The sequence below is a fragment of the Carlito syrichta genome, unplaced genomic scaffold (assembly GCF_000164805.1).
Source record: "Carlito syrichta isolate Samal-C Ts95f unplaced genomic scaffold, Tarsius_syrichta-2.0.1 Scaffold135728, whole genome shotgun sequence".
Taxonomy (NCBI): Eukaryota; Metazoa; Chordata; class Mammalia; order Primates; family Tarsiidae; genus Carlito; species Carlito syrichta.
In genome coordinates, this window is record NW_007079824.1 from 124078 (window position 1) to 138165 (window position 14088).

At 56.4% G+C, this 14088-nt stretch overlaps 1 protein-coding gene across 1 annotated transcript in view; it reads left to right on the forward strand.

The window, feature by feature from the left end:
- ADAMTS2 (ADAM metallopeptidase with thrombospondin type 1 motif 2) overlaps nucleotides 1–14088 on the forward strand; it is a gene marked incomplete at its 5' end in the record, with an annotated part of 122438 nt that overhangs the window by 67528 nt on the left and 40822 nt on the right. The window contains one exon of the mRNA XM_021708302.1: nucleotides 5727–5810. Within this exon, the coding sequence (XP_021563977.1) occupies nucleotides 5727–5810 (84 nt within the window). The remainder of the gene's footprint in view (nucleotides 1–5726; nucleotides 5811–14088) is intronic.

The following is a 14088-nucleotide window of genomic DNA, read 5'->3' on the forward strand; positions in this document are numbered from 1 at the left end:
CCAGCGGCAGCCGGCAGGTGCTGGGGGGAGCAAGGCGGGGCTGCGAGGGCCCAGGAGTCGCGCCTCCCCCGTTTGGGCGGGGACAGAGCCCTTCTCAGACTCTTTTGGGGCTGGAGGGACTGTGGGAATTCCCGCAGGGCCCTCGCACAGGTGGCTGACGAGCGGGGAGGAGCCAGCCAGGGCCACGTGGCCCTCCAGAAGCTGGCCTGCCACTGAGGGTTTTCGACGGAGGGGTCAGATCTGTTCTGTGTGTGGAACCTGAGGAAGGATGCCAGGGGGTTTGGGGGCGCAAAGCCTTGGGGGGCCCCAGTGTGCCCTGTCTGGGAGGCGGGGGCTGGGGGAGCGTCCCTGTCTCTGCCTGTGACTGCGCCTCCACACCTGCCTGTCCCACGGGACTGAGACACGGCTGCGCCCTCTTCAGGTGGTGTCCCCTGGGACCGGTGCCAAGTCCTCCCAGCAGCTCCTGCTCCGGGTGGGCCCTGCAGGCGTCTGGCCCCAAGCCCACGGGGCAGGAGCAGCCAGCCCGGGGGCGGGAGGGGGAAGTCCGGGGTTCTCTCCCAGGACACAGGGCATGGCACATCACCACGGGCCCTGCACTCTGGCCGTTCCAACCCTGGGGGTCAGAACATGGGGAGGGGAGACCAGGAGCTGTGAGAGCTGGACCCGTGTGCTGTCTGGACCCCGCCGTGGCACCCAGGAGCACCCCCCAGACCAGTGAGTCCTGGTCTCCAGCCACAGGCACCCCGTGGGGGTCCTGTCTGCCCAGAGAGGGCTGGGTGGCCTGGCCTGGGACGGGCTGGGAGGAGGCTTGGCCTGGGAGGAGCTTGGAGGCCTGGTCTGGGGAGGGGGCTGGGAGGCCTGTCTGGGAGGGGCTGGCGTGGCCTGGCTGGGGAGAGGTGAGGTGGGGCCCTAGAGCGGGATGCCCGCCCAGCAGGCTGGAGAGGTGCCAGAGGTCCCGGCAAGACAAAGCCTAGCCTGGCCCAGCCCGCCTCCCAGAGAAGGGGAGCCTAGGGCACTGTGGAGCCATCCCGGGAGGAAGGGGCAGTGGTTTCCCGGGGAAAGGGAAGGCTACAGGTAAGAAGGTGCCATGGCTCCGGCCTGGATGGGCGGCCCAGCCTGGTGTGCCCTCTCTAGCTCCAGTGCCCCCGCTAGCTCCTGGCAGTCCAGAGGCCCAGGGGTCCCTGGGTCATCAGAAGCCTCTGGAGCCCAGAGTCCAAACTGGTAGGCAGGAGGCCCCTGGCTGGCCTGGGCTCCCAGCAGGAGCGGGGACAAGGGCCCTGATGGCCTCTCCATCCAGAATCAGGGAGCAGGGTCGGATCTGCCCAGTGCCCAAGAAGGCCACAGACCCTGCGTGAGATGAGGGAAAAGCTCTTGGTCCAGGGAGGGCCAGCAGGGCAGGGACATCCTGTGTCCCAAGGGGCAGGGACCGGCTGGTCTGAGGGCCTGGTGACCCCACCCCGGCCAGATTTCCTGTCCTCCAGAGGGCCTGACTGCAGGCTCAGAGCATCGCTCAGGGGTCATGGTCCCCACAAGGTCCACCCTGACCAGCCCCGCACTGGGCTTCCTGCAGGCCCCGAGAATCGTCATCCGAGCACAGGCTCAGAGCGGCCCTGGCCCAGGGTGACTGGGAGGTGACCCCAGAACACTTCTCTCTCCCCCAGCGACAGAGGTGGGCTGGGACTGGGGGGTCTCCGTGTCCCAGGGTTATTGGGAGGTGATGGGTCTCGACCCCATTCTAATCCACATCCCCCCATCAGTCCCTTCTCTATACCATTCCCCCGGGGCCCATCTCAGACGCCGCAATCTGCTCTCCATAAAGGAGCTGGAGGAAGCTTTTTAAATGCGATGTCCTTGTTCTACCTCTGGGCCCAGCGATTGCTCTGGGCATGGATTTGGAATCCTCCTGACCTGCACGTCTGGCCTCAGCACGCCCTCCCGCCTCCTCCTCTGGGCCTTGCCCCTCCCCCTGCCCTGTCTCCTTGTGCCCGGAACAAGCCTCACTGCTTCTGACCCCAGGACCTGGGCACGTGCTGCCTCCTGTGCCAGGAACCCGTCCCTGCGTAGCTGAGCTGACTTGATCTCGGTTCTCGGTTCTCACGACGAGCCGCATCCATCCGGGCAGACTCCCCACTCGTACGCCTGTCATTCCCGCCTCTCCCTGAGCCCTCGTCTGCATCCCACACTGGTGGCACCGGCCTTGTTGTCTGTCCCTCTCCGCCTCCGACAGGAGGGCCAGCTCCGCGCTGGTTCTGCGCTTCCAGACCACCCACAGTCCGTGAGGCCCGCAGCTCTGCGCTGGGTCTGCGGGGGCCCGCCTTGGGTCTTGGAGGGGAGGCCAGGCCAGGCTTCCTGGTCCGGCTAGGCCTGGGGTGCGCGGGGGTCGGGAGAGGCCAGGTCGGCTTGGTGTGAGAAGCTCCTTGTGAGGGCCATCGCTGGGCTGGAGCCCGGGGGTCCCATGCGTGGCGAGGTCAGGGGCACACATCAAGGCTCATCTGCGGGGGCGGTTCTCGTGTCTGAAGCCTCCCGGTCCAGGCACCGGTCCCAGGACAGAAGGGACACTGTGTTCTGGCCTGTGAGAGGGGGCTCAGACTTTCCGTGTGAAAGCCTTTCCCTCGGTCGGCTTGGGTCTGTGGCACAGAACACCGTGGACGGGGAGGCCTCAGAAACAGGAGTTTGCTTCTCACAGGTCTGGAGACTGGGAAGTCAAGGCCAAGTACAGCAGATTCAGTAGCAGGTTCAGTTCCCTGGTGAGGGTCCTCAGCCCAGAGTGCAGATGGCCGCCTTCTCGCTGTGTCCTCCTGTGACTGAGAGAGAGAGACAGAGACAGAGAAAGGAGGGAGAAAGAGATGGGGAGAGAGAAAGGGACAAAGAGGCAGAGAGAGACAAAGAAACAGAATGAGAGAGAGGAAGAAGAGAAAGGAGGAGGAAGGGAAGGAGGGGAAGTCAGTTCTCTGGTGTCTCTCGCTACGGGGACACTAATCCCATCACGAGGGTCCCACCCTGGTGAACTCCCCTCACCCTGATAACCTGCAAAGGCCCCTCTCCAGGCTGAGGATGGTTGGCTTCAGCGGGGCTCGTCTTCTGCGGTGGCCAAGCTGGCAGGCTGCCCTCGTCTCCCACGGGCCGGCACCCCCAGGCTCTGAAGCTGGCAGGGTCACCCGGCGCCAGATACGCCTGCAAGCCAGCCCCCAGCTATCCTGCCCACGTGCCCCCGGGGTGCAGGGACGAGGCAGCTCCAACACAGCGTGGGGAGCTGGGCCACCCTCTCAGGCCTACCTGCACCTCTGAAGCCATGGGAGCTGCCCCACACCCTCCCTCTGGGCCCAGTCACCCGGCTCCGGCTACTTGGCTTTCCTTCTCAGCTCTCAGGTTGTTCTGTGCTCAGTGCTTCCCCAACCCCAACTCCCGGCCTGGCTTGGGGACCAGGGGTGGAGGGATGAGGAGAAGCCGGGCCCTTCACCCTCGGCCGCCTCCTCTCCTTTGCCTTCCCTGCCCGCTGCGGGGGGGGGTCTTCCTTCCGTCAAGGCCGCCTTCATTTCCACAATGTGACTTTCAGTCACATCTGTGAGCCAGACTGGCCGGGCTCTGTTCCTGGTGACAAAGCAGGGCACTGGAGAAGTAAAAACCCCTTTCTCTCTTAAGAAAAACTGGACTCCCCCTCCACCCTAGAGGGTCTCAATCTGTTGTGCAGTGATGTAATAATCATCGTTGATTGCAGCCTTGAGCTCCCTGGCTCAAGTGATCCTCCACCTCGGCCTCCTGAGGAGCTGGGACTACAAGTGTGCACCACCATGCCTGGCTAATTTTTAATCTTTATTTTTGTAAAGACAAGGTCTCACTCTGCTGCCCAGGCGGAGCTCCTGGACTCAAGCAGACCTCTCGTCTTGGCCTCCCAAGGTGCTAGGATTATAGGCGAGAGCCACGGCACTCAGCCAAAAAACTGGCTAGTGGCCCAGCATAAACTAAAACACCTAGTTTGACCCTCACAGCTGAGCAAGGACCTCTGGGGCTCAGAGGCATGCGCCAGCTGGCACCCCAGAGGAGGGTCCAGGCAGCATGGCAGGCTTTGAGGAGAAACCATGTTCCCCGTTGCCACTTGTCCTTCCCCGCACGTCTGGGGAGCTTGTCTCACGCTGGCCTTATGGGGCAGGGACTGGGCCCTTCGGCTCGCAGAGCAAGGGTAGGTGCCCAGCGAGTGGGTGGAGACCCAGGGCCCTGGGCGTCCTCCCAGGAGCCTCCGGTGTTGGGGCGGGCCCCTGGGATCTGGAGGCTGGCCCTGGTGCCCTACGTCCACCCTGCCCAGGCAGCAGGTGCAGGGTGCTCACCCACCTGTCCAAGTCCACGGCACGGTGAAGGGAGGCCGTCGGCTACCCCTCTCCCACAGGAAAGCGAGCCGGGGTAGGGGCATTACCCAGTGACAGTCAGAGTTCGGTTTACTGGGCCGGGGTTCCTGGAGGGCTCTCAGGGGGCTGCATGTCCAAACTCTGCCTTCTGACTGGTACCGACTTTAGTCACCACAACGGCGACCGGAATCCTGGCTCCTGCGTGGCTGTCCCCAGTGCACCCATCAGAAGGTTTTCCAGCTAATTCAGGCTTCCTGGGGCATCTTCTGAGACTGATCAGAAGGCTCTGAAATGGGGGTGCGAGGAGGGTGGGTGCCCGCTGCAGGGAGGCCCGGCCAGCAGCCTCGGGTCCACTTGGCACACAGGGCGTGGCAGGCAGCCCCCACCTCTCTGTGCCCTGACGGCACCATGCATTGAATCCATCACGAGTGCTTCTTGAGCACCTGCCGGGGCTGCCCTGCCCGGGTCTGGCGTCCGAGGGGGAGGTGCTGGGGTGGCCCACAGGCTGGAGGAGGGGCAGGTGGGACCAGGAGGCAAAGCTGGCCAGAGGGAGGAGGGTTTGCTCAAGGGATGGAGGAGAGGACCGGGCCCTGAGCATGTGAGGTGGAAGCTGGGCGTCTGGGGGAAAGAAACCCCACCAGCCTGAGCCTGGCTCAGCCTGTTTCTGGAAGGCCATGTTGGCTGTGTGTGGGAGGGGAGTCATCCCTTCTTTTGTGCCATGGGCCCCTTTGACATCTAGGGAGACCATGGGCACCTGCTCGGAACCATATTTTCAATGTGAAAATAAAATGCAGAAGAATGGAGTCGTGGTGAACACAGGAAGGCCGTCCCGTGCGTGGTAGCCTTCAAGCAGAGCAGGGAGGGCCCTTGGTGGTGCAGTGACATCTGTGCTCTCGAGACCCTGGAAATCAGATGTGGTGGCGGGTCTAGAAGGACCCCCACCTCCGAGTAGCAACACACTCAGGGGACCCCCTCAACCACCAGCAGCAGCTGTGAGTGACGTCCAGGGACAGTCCTGGCACGGGTGTGAGGGGTTACTGGGTTTGCTGCCACATTCCTCCCATCCTGGGAGAAAAAGCCACACTTCGGTTAGAGGCCACAGCAGACACAGGGTCCGTTTCCCCACCCAAGTTCAAGTCCCAGATGAGGAAAATCCCCGGACTGGCAGGCCGGCTGGCAGGAGGGGGCTGCAGGCACCGAGGCAGGGGGTGCTGCCGCCAGGACCCGGGGCGGTAGAGGGACGGACCAAGAGGCAGTTCCGAGGCACCGGGGATCCCTGGGTGCTAAGTGGAGGAGGGGGCGGGGGAGGAGTGGGGGCCGGCTGGGTGCTGAGCCCACGGGCCAGGCCGCAGTGGGTCCTGAGGCCTTTCCGCTGTCTCCCAGGTCAACGAGATCTATCACGACGAGTCCCTGGGCGCCCACATCAATGTCGTCCTGGTGCGGATCATCCTGCTGAGCTACGGGAAGGTGAGTGAGCCCCATGGACCGGGCCGGGTCTGCCCCCCATGCCAGAGTCCCCCCCCTTGGAATGCATGGGGCCTGAGAGTGAGGCAGGGCCTCCGTTGAAAGTGTCTGTGTTTGCCAAGGACACCCTGCCTGTGGTTCCTGTAAGAAACAAGAAGCTTGGAGCCACCCGAGATCCCCGAGCCCTAGCCCTGTCACCTGCACCCCTTGTTTGAAAATGTGGGCTTTAGCTGGGCTCGGTGGCTCAGCCTGTAATCCCACGCCTTTGGGAGGCTGAGGTGAGTGGATTGCCTGAGCCCGCGGGTTCGAGACCCACCTGGGCAGTGAGACCTCATCTCTATAATAAATTTAAAAAAAAATCAGCCAGGCATGGTAGCACGCGCCTATAATTCTGGCTACTCGGAAGGCTGAGGCGGAAGGATCGCCGGAGCCCAGCAGGTTGAGGCTGCGGTGGCCGGGAGCGGCCACTGCACTCCAGTCTGGGCGACAGAGTGAGACTCCAACTCAAAAAAAAAAAAGAAAAGAAAATGTGGGTTTTATTATTATTCAGGAGCAGTGGGGCCAACAGCTCAGGCGGCGATGACCATCGAAGAGTTTATTATCCACAGATCCCACGAGGAGGGCGGCCGGCGGCCGTGCCACATGGAAGACCACCAGGGCCATGGGAGGTGGGGGAGAGAGCCTTTGCTGTGGTTTCTGCAGGAAGGACAGGGAGGTGGGGAAGCTGGCTTGGGAATGGCCCGTTGGGATCATTTCAGTGGACTCTGGGGTTTGGGGCTGTCCTGAGCTGTCTGGTGCTCACCCTGCAGTTGTGAGGCCCCAGGGGAGTGGCCTGGAGTGCAGAGTTTGATGGAGGAGGAGGCTGAGGATGTGGGCTCCGGACTGGTTAGTTTGCATCTGAAAAATGTGCTTGCGGACAAGCGGTTTTCTGTCTCCAGGAGCCGGCCAGTGCTGGGAAGGGCAGCCCCTCCAGGGTCAGCAAGGACCCAGAGGTCACAGCCTCAGAAGTGCATGGTTAATGGCCCTCCCCTCGACTCCAGCCCACCTCTTCAACCCATGCCCTCCTCTCCCTTGGTCTCGGGGCTGCTGTCCCCGCCGGGCCTTCCTGCCCTTCTGCCCCCTCTTGCGGTCACACTGGAACCCTCTTTCCTAGCAACGCACGGGGGTGTGTGCGTGCACCCCTGGGCAGAAAACCACCAGGGACAGTGAGGTGGGACAGAAAGGGGATGCCACACAGAGGAAGGGAGGAGCTCCAGAGCGTGGCCTGTGGACTGAACAAGCACCCATGCCAGCATCGCGCGCCGATGAGAACACTTAACCCACAGGCAGGTGGGAGTGCACACTCTAAGGGTACCACTTTCACAGGTAAGGATGCAGACGCTCAATGTGACTCAGTGATGTGCCCAGGAAGTGCCCGAGTCATCTGGCTCCTGAGGGGTCCGTCTTCCCGCTCAGGCAGCCCGATCCCGGGATCTGTAGTCTGACTGCACTCAGCCAGCACGTGGAACAGCAGATTGTCACAAGATCAGACACATCCGACATGGCAACTACAGGGTTGGGTCAAACACAGAGACGCTCAGCCTCAAAAATAACATCAAACTGACAGCACAGGACTCACGTGTCTGAGTGAATCGCAGAAAAAGTGGACTCTCCCCACACCCACCAAGCCTATCACTCTGTAGTGACTGAGGGCGGCCACAAGGAGGGTCCCAGCCTTGGACCCTTATACTCCCCAAGAGAACATAAGATATCCCAAAGCAAATTGTTAGAACACAGGAGAAAGTGGCAAAAACCTTGCTTGGAGAGTCATTCATACTCTGTAAAGCCTTTAACATATCTGATGTCAAAGGTGTAGAAGTTTTGAGGAATCATAGGACACTTAAGAACTACAAAAACACTTCAGTTCATAAAGAAATTGTCAGCATATTTGCTACAGCAAAAATTATTGAGGTTATATTCTCTGATTAAGCGCCCTAAAATTGGAGTTGAGAGGGAAATTTATGGATCTAAAAAATCCAATCCATTTGAAAATGTAAAATAAAACTTAGTAGGAAGGAGACTATTAAGACTGCAATTGCAGACTATTTGGAAAACTAATAAAACCAAGAACACTATATATCAACAATTGTAGGCCGGGCTCTGTGGCTCAGCCTATAATCCCAGCACTTTGGGAGGCTGAGGTGAGAGGATTGCCTGAGCCCACGGGTTCAAGACCAGCCCAGGCAACTTGGCAAGACCTCGTCTCTACAATAAATAAAAAATTAGCCAGGTGTGGTAGTGTGCACCTGTAGTTCCAACCACTTGGAAGGCTGAGGCAGAAGGATTGTGGGAACCCAACAGATCAACTCTGGGGTGGCCATGAATAGGCCCCTGCACTCCAGCCTGGACAACAGAGTGAGACTCCAAATCAAAACAAACAAACAAAAAACAATTGTGAGATGTAGGTAACACTGTATTCAGAGGCAAATTCACAGGTATTTTCCAAGATTACACTGAGAAAAATGAAAACAAGTTAATCCTGCATTCAACTCAGTGCTAGAACGAATTTCAACAGCAACTAAACTAAAAACCCGAGGGAAGTAAAAATAAGGAAATAATTTAGAAAAAGTAGAAATCAGTAAATGAGAAAACAGGAAGAAGAGAACCAATGAAGAAGAGGGCTTTGGAAAAAGTAATTCTCCGGCACATTTAGTCTAGAAAAAAAGAAAGGCTTGAACTAAAAGTTTAGACAGGATATATACCTGATGGCACCTATACCAGGATGCTTCAATCACTCAGGGCCTTCAGCCCACTAGGAAGCTACCTGGAGACTGTCTGCAGCCAACCACCTCGGACGCCTGGTGGTGATCAGCAAGGAGGGGTCATAGAGAGCTTCCTGTCTCGGTGAATATGGCTAAGAAAACTGATAAAACTTGCTGAGCTCCTTTTTTTTTGGAGTCGCCTAGGCCAGAGTACAGTGGCACGCTCCCGGCCACCGCAGCCTCGACCTGCCAGGCTCAGGTGATCCTTCCGCCTCGCCCTTCCAAGCAACTGGAACTACAGGCATGCGCCACCACACCCGGCTGATTTTTTAATTTATTGCAGAGACGAGGTCTTGCCAAGTTGCGCAGGCGGGTCTCAAACCCCTGACCTCAAGCAGTCCTCTCGCCTCCGCCCCCAAAGTGCTGAGATGACAGACATGAGCCACCCACTCAGAGCTGTTACCCCAGGTGGTTGGCGGCGGGCTGGGCTGAAGGTAGGCCCTAGCCCAGCAGGCTGGCTCCAGCATGCCACTCGCAGGCGGGGGGTCCTCGGACGGTCCCAGGCGACTTTCCCCCTGCCTCAGTGGAGTAGCATGGTAGCTGCTCAGGTTCTTCACCCTCCCTGGCCCGGGCCCTTCCAGCGCTGCCCTTCCTGGCCACAAGGCTCTGGTGCCCTAGGGGCTGTCAGGTCTTTGGCGTGAGGGATGGGCACAGTCATATCCCCTTTCAGAAGTTTCCAAACGTGGGATCCTGGAGGTAGAAAGCGAAAACAAACCCATCCTGTTGATTGGTCGGGGTGCCAGCTTGCGTTTTCCCCGGTGGCTCCTGTATTGACTAGAAAGGAAAACTTGGAAGTTTCACAGGGCTGATTGCTTACTAGCGCTGGCAAAGCTTTGAAGCTTATTTGGCCTAAACAGTGTCTGTCTCTTTTCCAGTTGTGGTGACTTTAATGGAACAAAGCCTCCTTTCTTACCCACTCCTTGGCAGGCTCTTGGCTAAATCGTCCCTGCCCCAAGGCTTTTCTTTCTCCTTTTTCTTTTTTCCTTAACTGCCGTGGGCAGGTAGAAGGACTATGTGAAGGGCTGTGTGACTGTAGTCAGAACATCTGCAGAAGAGTCAGACCCTGAAGGTGAGAATTCCAGGATCTCTGTGTCAGGGACTTGGAGGGTCCTGGGGAGTGAGATGCGAGTATTTCAGAATTGACTCCAAAAATCAGAGAACCTACCCTAAGTCCCATAATCGTGGGCAGAGCTCAAATTATCCTAAGTCATCCTACAATTACCTCTAAGTAGAGAGCCGGCCACCCGCTGCAGCCAGTGCTTTCTTGTTCATGTGCAAGGACCCATCGGGCAAGGCTGATGAAACTCCCCGTAAACTCGCGTTTTCTAAAATCTACCTGGCTCATCCCTTGAAGTCAATGTGACCCTTAGCCCCAAGGCTGCCCAAGGTAGCATGTCAAGACGATGTACAGACCTGTCTCACATCCAAAAATAGCCATAAGAATCCTATGGCATGAAGCATTTACTTGAATAGCGCATAAAGAGAGACTTCCACCGCGATCAGATGGGGCCCGTCCTAGGAACGTGGAGATGGCTTTGTATCAGGAAGTCTATTCAGACGGCTCATCACATCAGTTTCCAAATGGCAAGGCTCCTCCTCTTGCAAGCACCCTCTGAAGGGCTGTGCTGGCACGGCCTCTGCCCTCTGGGGACACGGCCAGAGAAAACAGAGACACGGAAGCCATTCTGGTGGGCTCAGGCCCCAGGCAGGAGAGGCGGGGCTGGCACCTTCCCCATGAGGCCAGGGCAGCAGCGGGAGCAAGCAACCGTTCAGCTGAGACCTAGAGACAGGTCCTGGTGTGGGGACCAGGAGCAGCATAAGGATGTCGCCAGCTGGGGGGGACGGGCAGTGGGGCCGGGAATGGGTTCAGCAACTTGGCCTCGAAGAAGCTGGAAGGAGCAGATCACAAGGAGCAGAGCTCTGTGCCTCCCGCCGGGGAGTTCAGCTTGCCCAGGAGGGCAGTGGTGAGCAGGGTGACATGACCCGATTTGCATTTCCAACAAGACCCTTGGACACCCGTGTGCAGAACTGGTGGGCCGAGCAGTGGCTTGGGAGGCTGTCACCACCGTGAAAAGGAGGTGGCGGGCTGCGGCGCCGGATGGAGCGAGGAGGAAGAGGAGGCCAAGTTGCAAGCACGTGGGCGCTCGGCCGGCGAAGGCCGGTGAAGGTGGAGAGACACTGCTGGGCGGAGGATGCTGCTGGACCCCAAGACAGGAGCCCACAAGGAGAAGCTGGCATGGGGAGAAGCTGAGAAGTTAGGCGGAGACAGGCTGAGTTAGAGCTGCCTGGTGCCCCTCCAGCCGAGGAGGCCGGAGGAGGCAGCTGTGGGTCTGGAGCCCCAGCTGGCGGTGTCTGGAGCTGGACGGGAGAGAGACGAGGCGACAGGGAGCTCGCCACCAAGGGCACTCTCCGGCTGAAGGCCGGCCAGGCAAGGCGCGACCGTCTCCAGGGCCCTCACGAGCATCTCCTCGCGTCCAGACATCGAGGAAGCTCAAACAGATGGTGACACGGCGACCAGCGTTTCATTTAGGGGGCAGGGAAGCACGCGTCCCCGAGAGTTCTGCACAGATGTTCACACGGGACAGCAGAAGGTGCCATGGTGGCCAAACACGCCGGGGAAAGGCTTGTCAAGCCAAGACAGGCAGCGGATGGCGGGATTTCCCAGAGGCTTTGCAGTGGAAATGCTCCCACAATTCTGCACCAGCTGCAGCAGGGCAGGCTTCAGGCCTGTTCCTCCACGTGACCCCCGCTCTGCGGAAGGAGCTTTGTCCACGGAACCCTCTTCCCCAGGTTCCACAGATCAAGCTCTCTCTCTAGAATCCTCTTCCTCACGTGACCCAGGTTCTATGGAAGGGCTTTCTCCACGGAACCCTCTTCTTCATGTTATAGATCAAGCCTTCTCTCTAGAACCCTCTTCCTCACGTGACCGTGACCCAGGTTCTGTGGAAGGAGCTTTCTCCACGGAACCCTCTTCCTCACGTGACCCACGCTCCGCATAACGTGCTCTGGGAAGTCACGCTCAGAGATAGTTGCAATCAAGTCGGAAAGAAGAAAAAGACACATCAACTTGTTGATGCAGCTCTGGAAATTCTATGCAGTTTTATGGGACGTGAAACTAATACCAGGGAAGAGCAGATAAAGTAGAGTTGTTTTCTCTTAATTGTGTGTCCGAAAAACCCAAAAGAATCCATTGTAAAACTTGTAGAATTAATAAAGGAGTTTAGTGACATGGCCAAATATAAGAAAGTTGTACGAAAAAATCAGTAACTTCTGTGTGAACCCAAAGTGCCTCGGCAGTAGCGGGAATAGGGAGAGAAAATGTCCCTGTACAACCGTAACCCCAAAACACACAGTCCCTGGAAAAGTCTAGCAAGACAGACACAAGAATTACAGGGAAAAAAATTGCATGTTGTGAACAATAGGGAGAAAGTGTCAATAAATACAGAAGTACATGGTGTCCTCAGGGGAAGATTGGCGTGACTGAGATGCTGATTCTTCCCAGATTAATAATTGGAAATGTGATGAAATGATCCTATGATCCATCTTGAAAGCCAAGCAAATAAAAAGAGACTTACTCTAAATCTCTTGTAAAGAGGAAATAATTAAAATAACGCGGTGTCTGCATAAGCGTTAACAGACAGATCAGCCAAATAAAATGGACAGCTGAAAACCTCCTGTAGATAACCTACCATGTGATAAAACAGAAGGGTGTTTGCATTATAAATAAATGCATGATAGACACAAAGTTAATAAATAGTAAATTATCATGTAAATCTAAACCAACACAGTATTCAGCTATTTAAACCATACACCAAGCAGAAAATATTGGTTGTCAAGGGCTTTCTAAGCATAAATCCAATGGAAGGAATTACATAGGGGAGGATGGACATATTCCAATACTTAAAACCCAGAAATTGTGTCAAAAAACTGAATTAAAAGGCAAACAACCAACAGGAAAAACATTTGCAGCATGACAAAGATATCTTAATATGTGAAGACCTATAAATCATGGGGAAAACAAAATTGGCAATGAGAGGAAGCAGTGAACAAAATAAAAACCACAAATGGCTGAAAAACACATATGGAAAAATATCTAACTTTGCTACTAACCAGAGAAATAAAATAATATACCATTTATAAAGCACCGAGCCTGGGAAAGATTCAGGAGAGGGGATTGACTGCTGGCGTGGGTGAATGGGGTGGGCACACTCTAGTGTGAGTAGGAATATGCATACCTTTTCTAAGGAAATGCAGCGATATTTATCACTGCCCTTCAAAAGGTTCTTGATGGGCAGAGCACGGTGGCTCAGACCTGTAATCCCAGCACTTTGGGAGGCCGAGGCGGGAGGATGGCTTGAGCCCAGGAGTTCAAGACCAGTCTGGGCACCACGGCAAGACCTGGTCTCTGCAAAACAATAAAAAGTAAGCCAGGCGTGGAGACGTGCCTATAGTCCCAGCTGCTCAGGAGGCTGAGGCAGAAGGATCGCCTGAGCCCAGGAGGTAGAGGTTGTGGTAAGCCATGATCATGCCACTGCACTCCAGTCTGGGTGACAGAGAGAGACCCTGAGTCAAACAAACAAACGACAACAACCCAAACTATCCCTGCCACTCACTTCTAGAACTCTATCACAAAGCAGTTATCACAGCTGTGAGTGTTTTAGGAACAATATCACTGTCATGGCCTTATTTCTAAATGTAAACAACAGGAAACAAACTATATCATTCAATAGGAGGGGTCTGGTTACATAATGATAAATCTATGTGGCAGACTATTAGGCTACCAATAAGGTGCACTTCAAGGCACATTTAGTGACATTGGGAAATGGTTACAATGTGAAGTTGTTTGTCCAAAAGGCAAGATGTAAGTTTACAGTATGATCTCAGTTATATGTGTGTGCGCGCGCGCGCGTTTGTGTGTGTGCAAATAACTGGAAGAAATAGATCAAAGGTTAGCAGCACGAATGCATGTATTTCTGGGCAGTAGGCTAATGAATTTTATTTGCTTTTTGGCACTTTACTGAATTTTCTTGATTTATTATGATGAGCATGTTTATAAGCAAAACAGTGCATTTTTAATTTATGAAAACTAGTTTATATTCTTCAAAAAAGCATGTAAAAGATCCAAATGACACCACGTAACTGACCGCAGCCTCTGGAGAGAGGTCTCTGGTGCGTCCTAGGGCTCTGCTCCCCGACATCTCATTCCCGTCTGGTGAAGATGTGGATGGGAACCCATGCCTTCTCTCCCCTCTCCGCGTCTCTGTGGTGGGCAGGGGACTGCTGGGAGGTGTCTGTGTCCTGCCCCGTTGGCTCTGTCGTATGTGTCCTGCAGCCAGGCCAGGGGGCTCAACTGCACGCCCAGGGAGGTGACCGGCCGTCTCGGTCAGCATGGGGATGTGGCTGCCACAGGCGAGGGGCTTTCCTGCAGGGAAGGCCCCCGGCCCGGGTCTGCAGGCTCTGCCCTCGTAGGCCATTGGGGG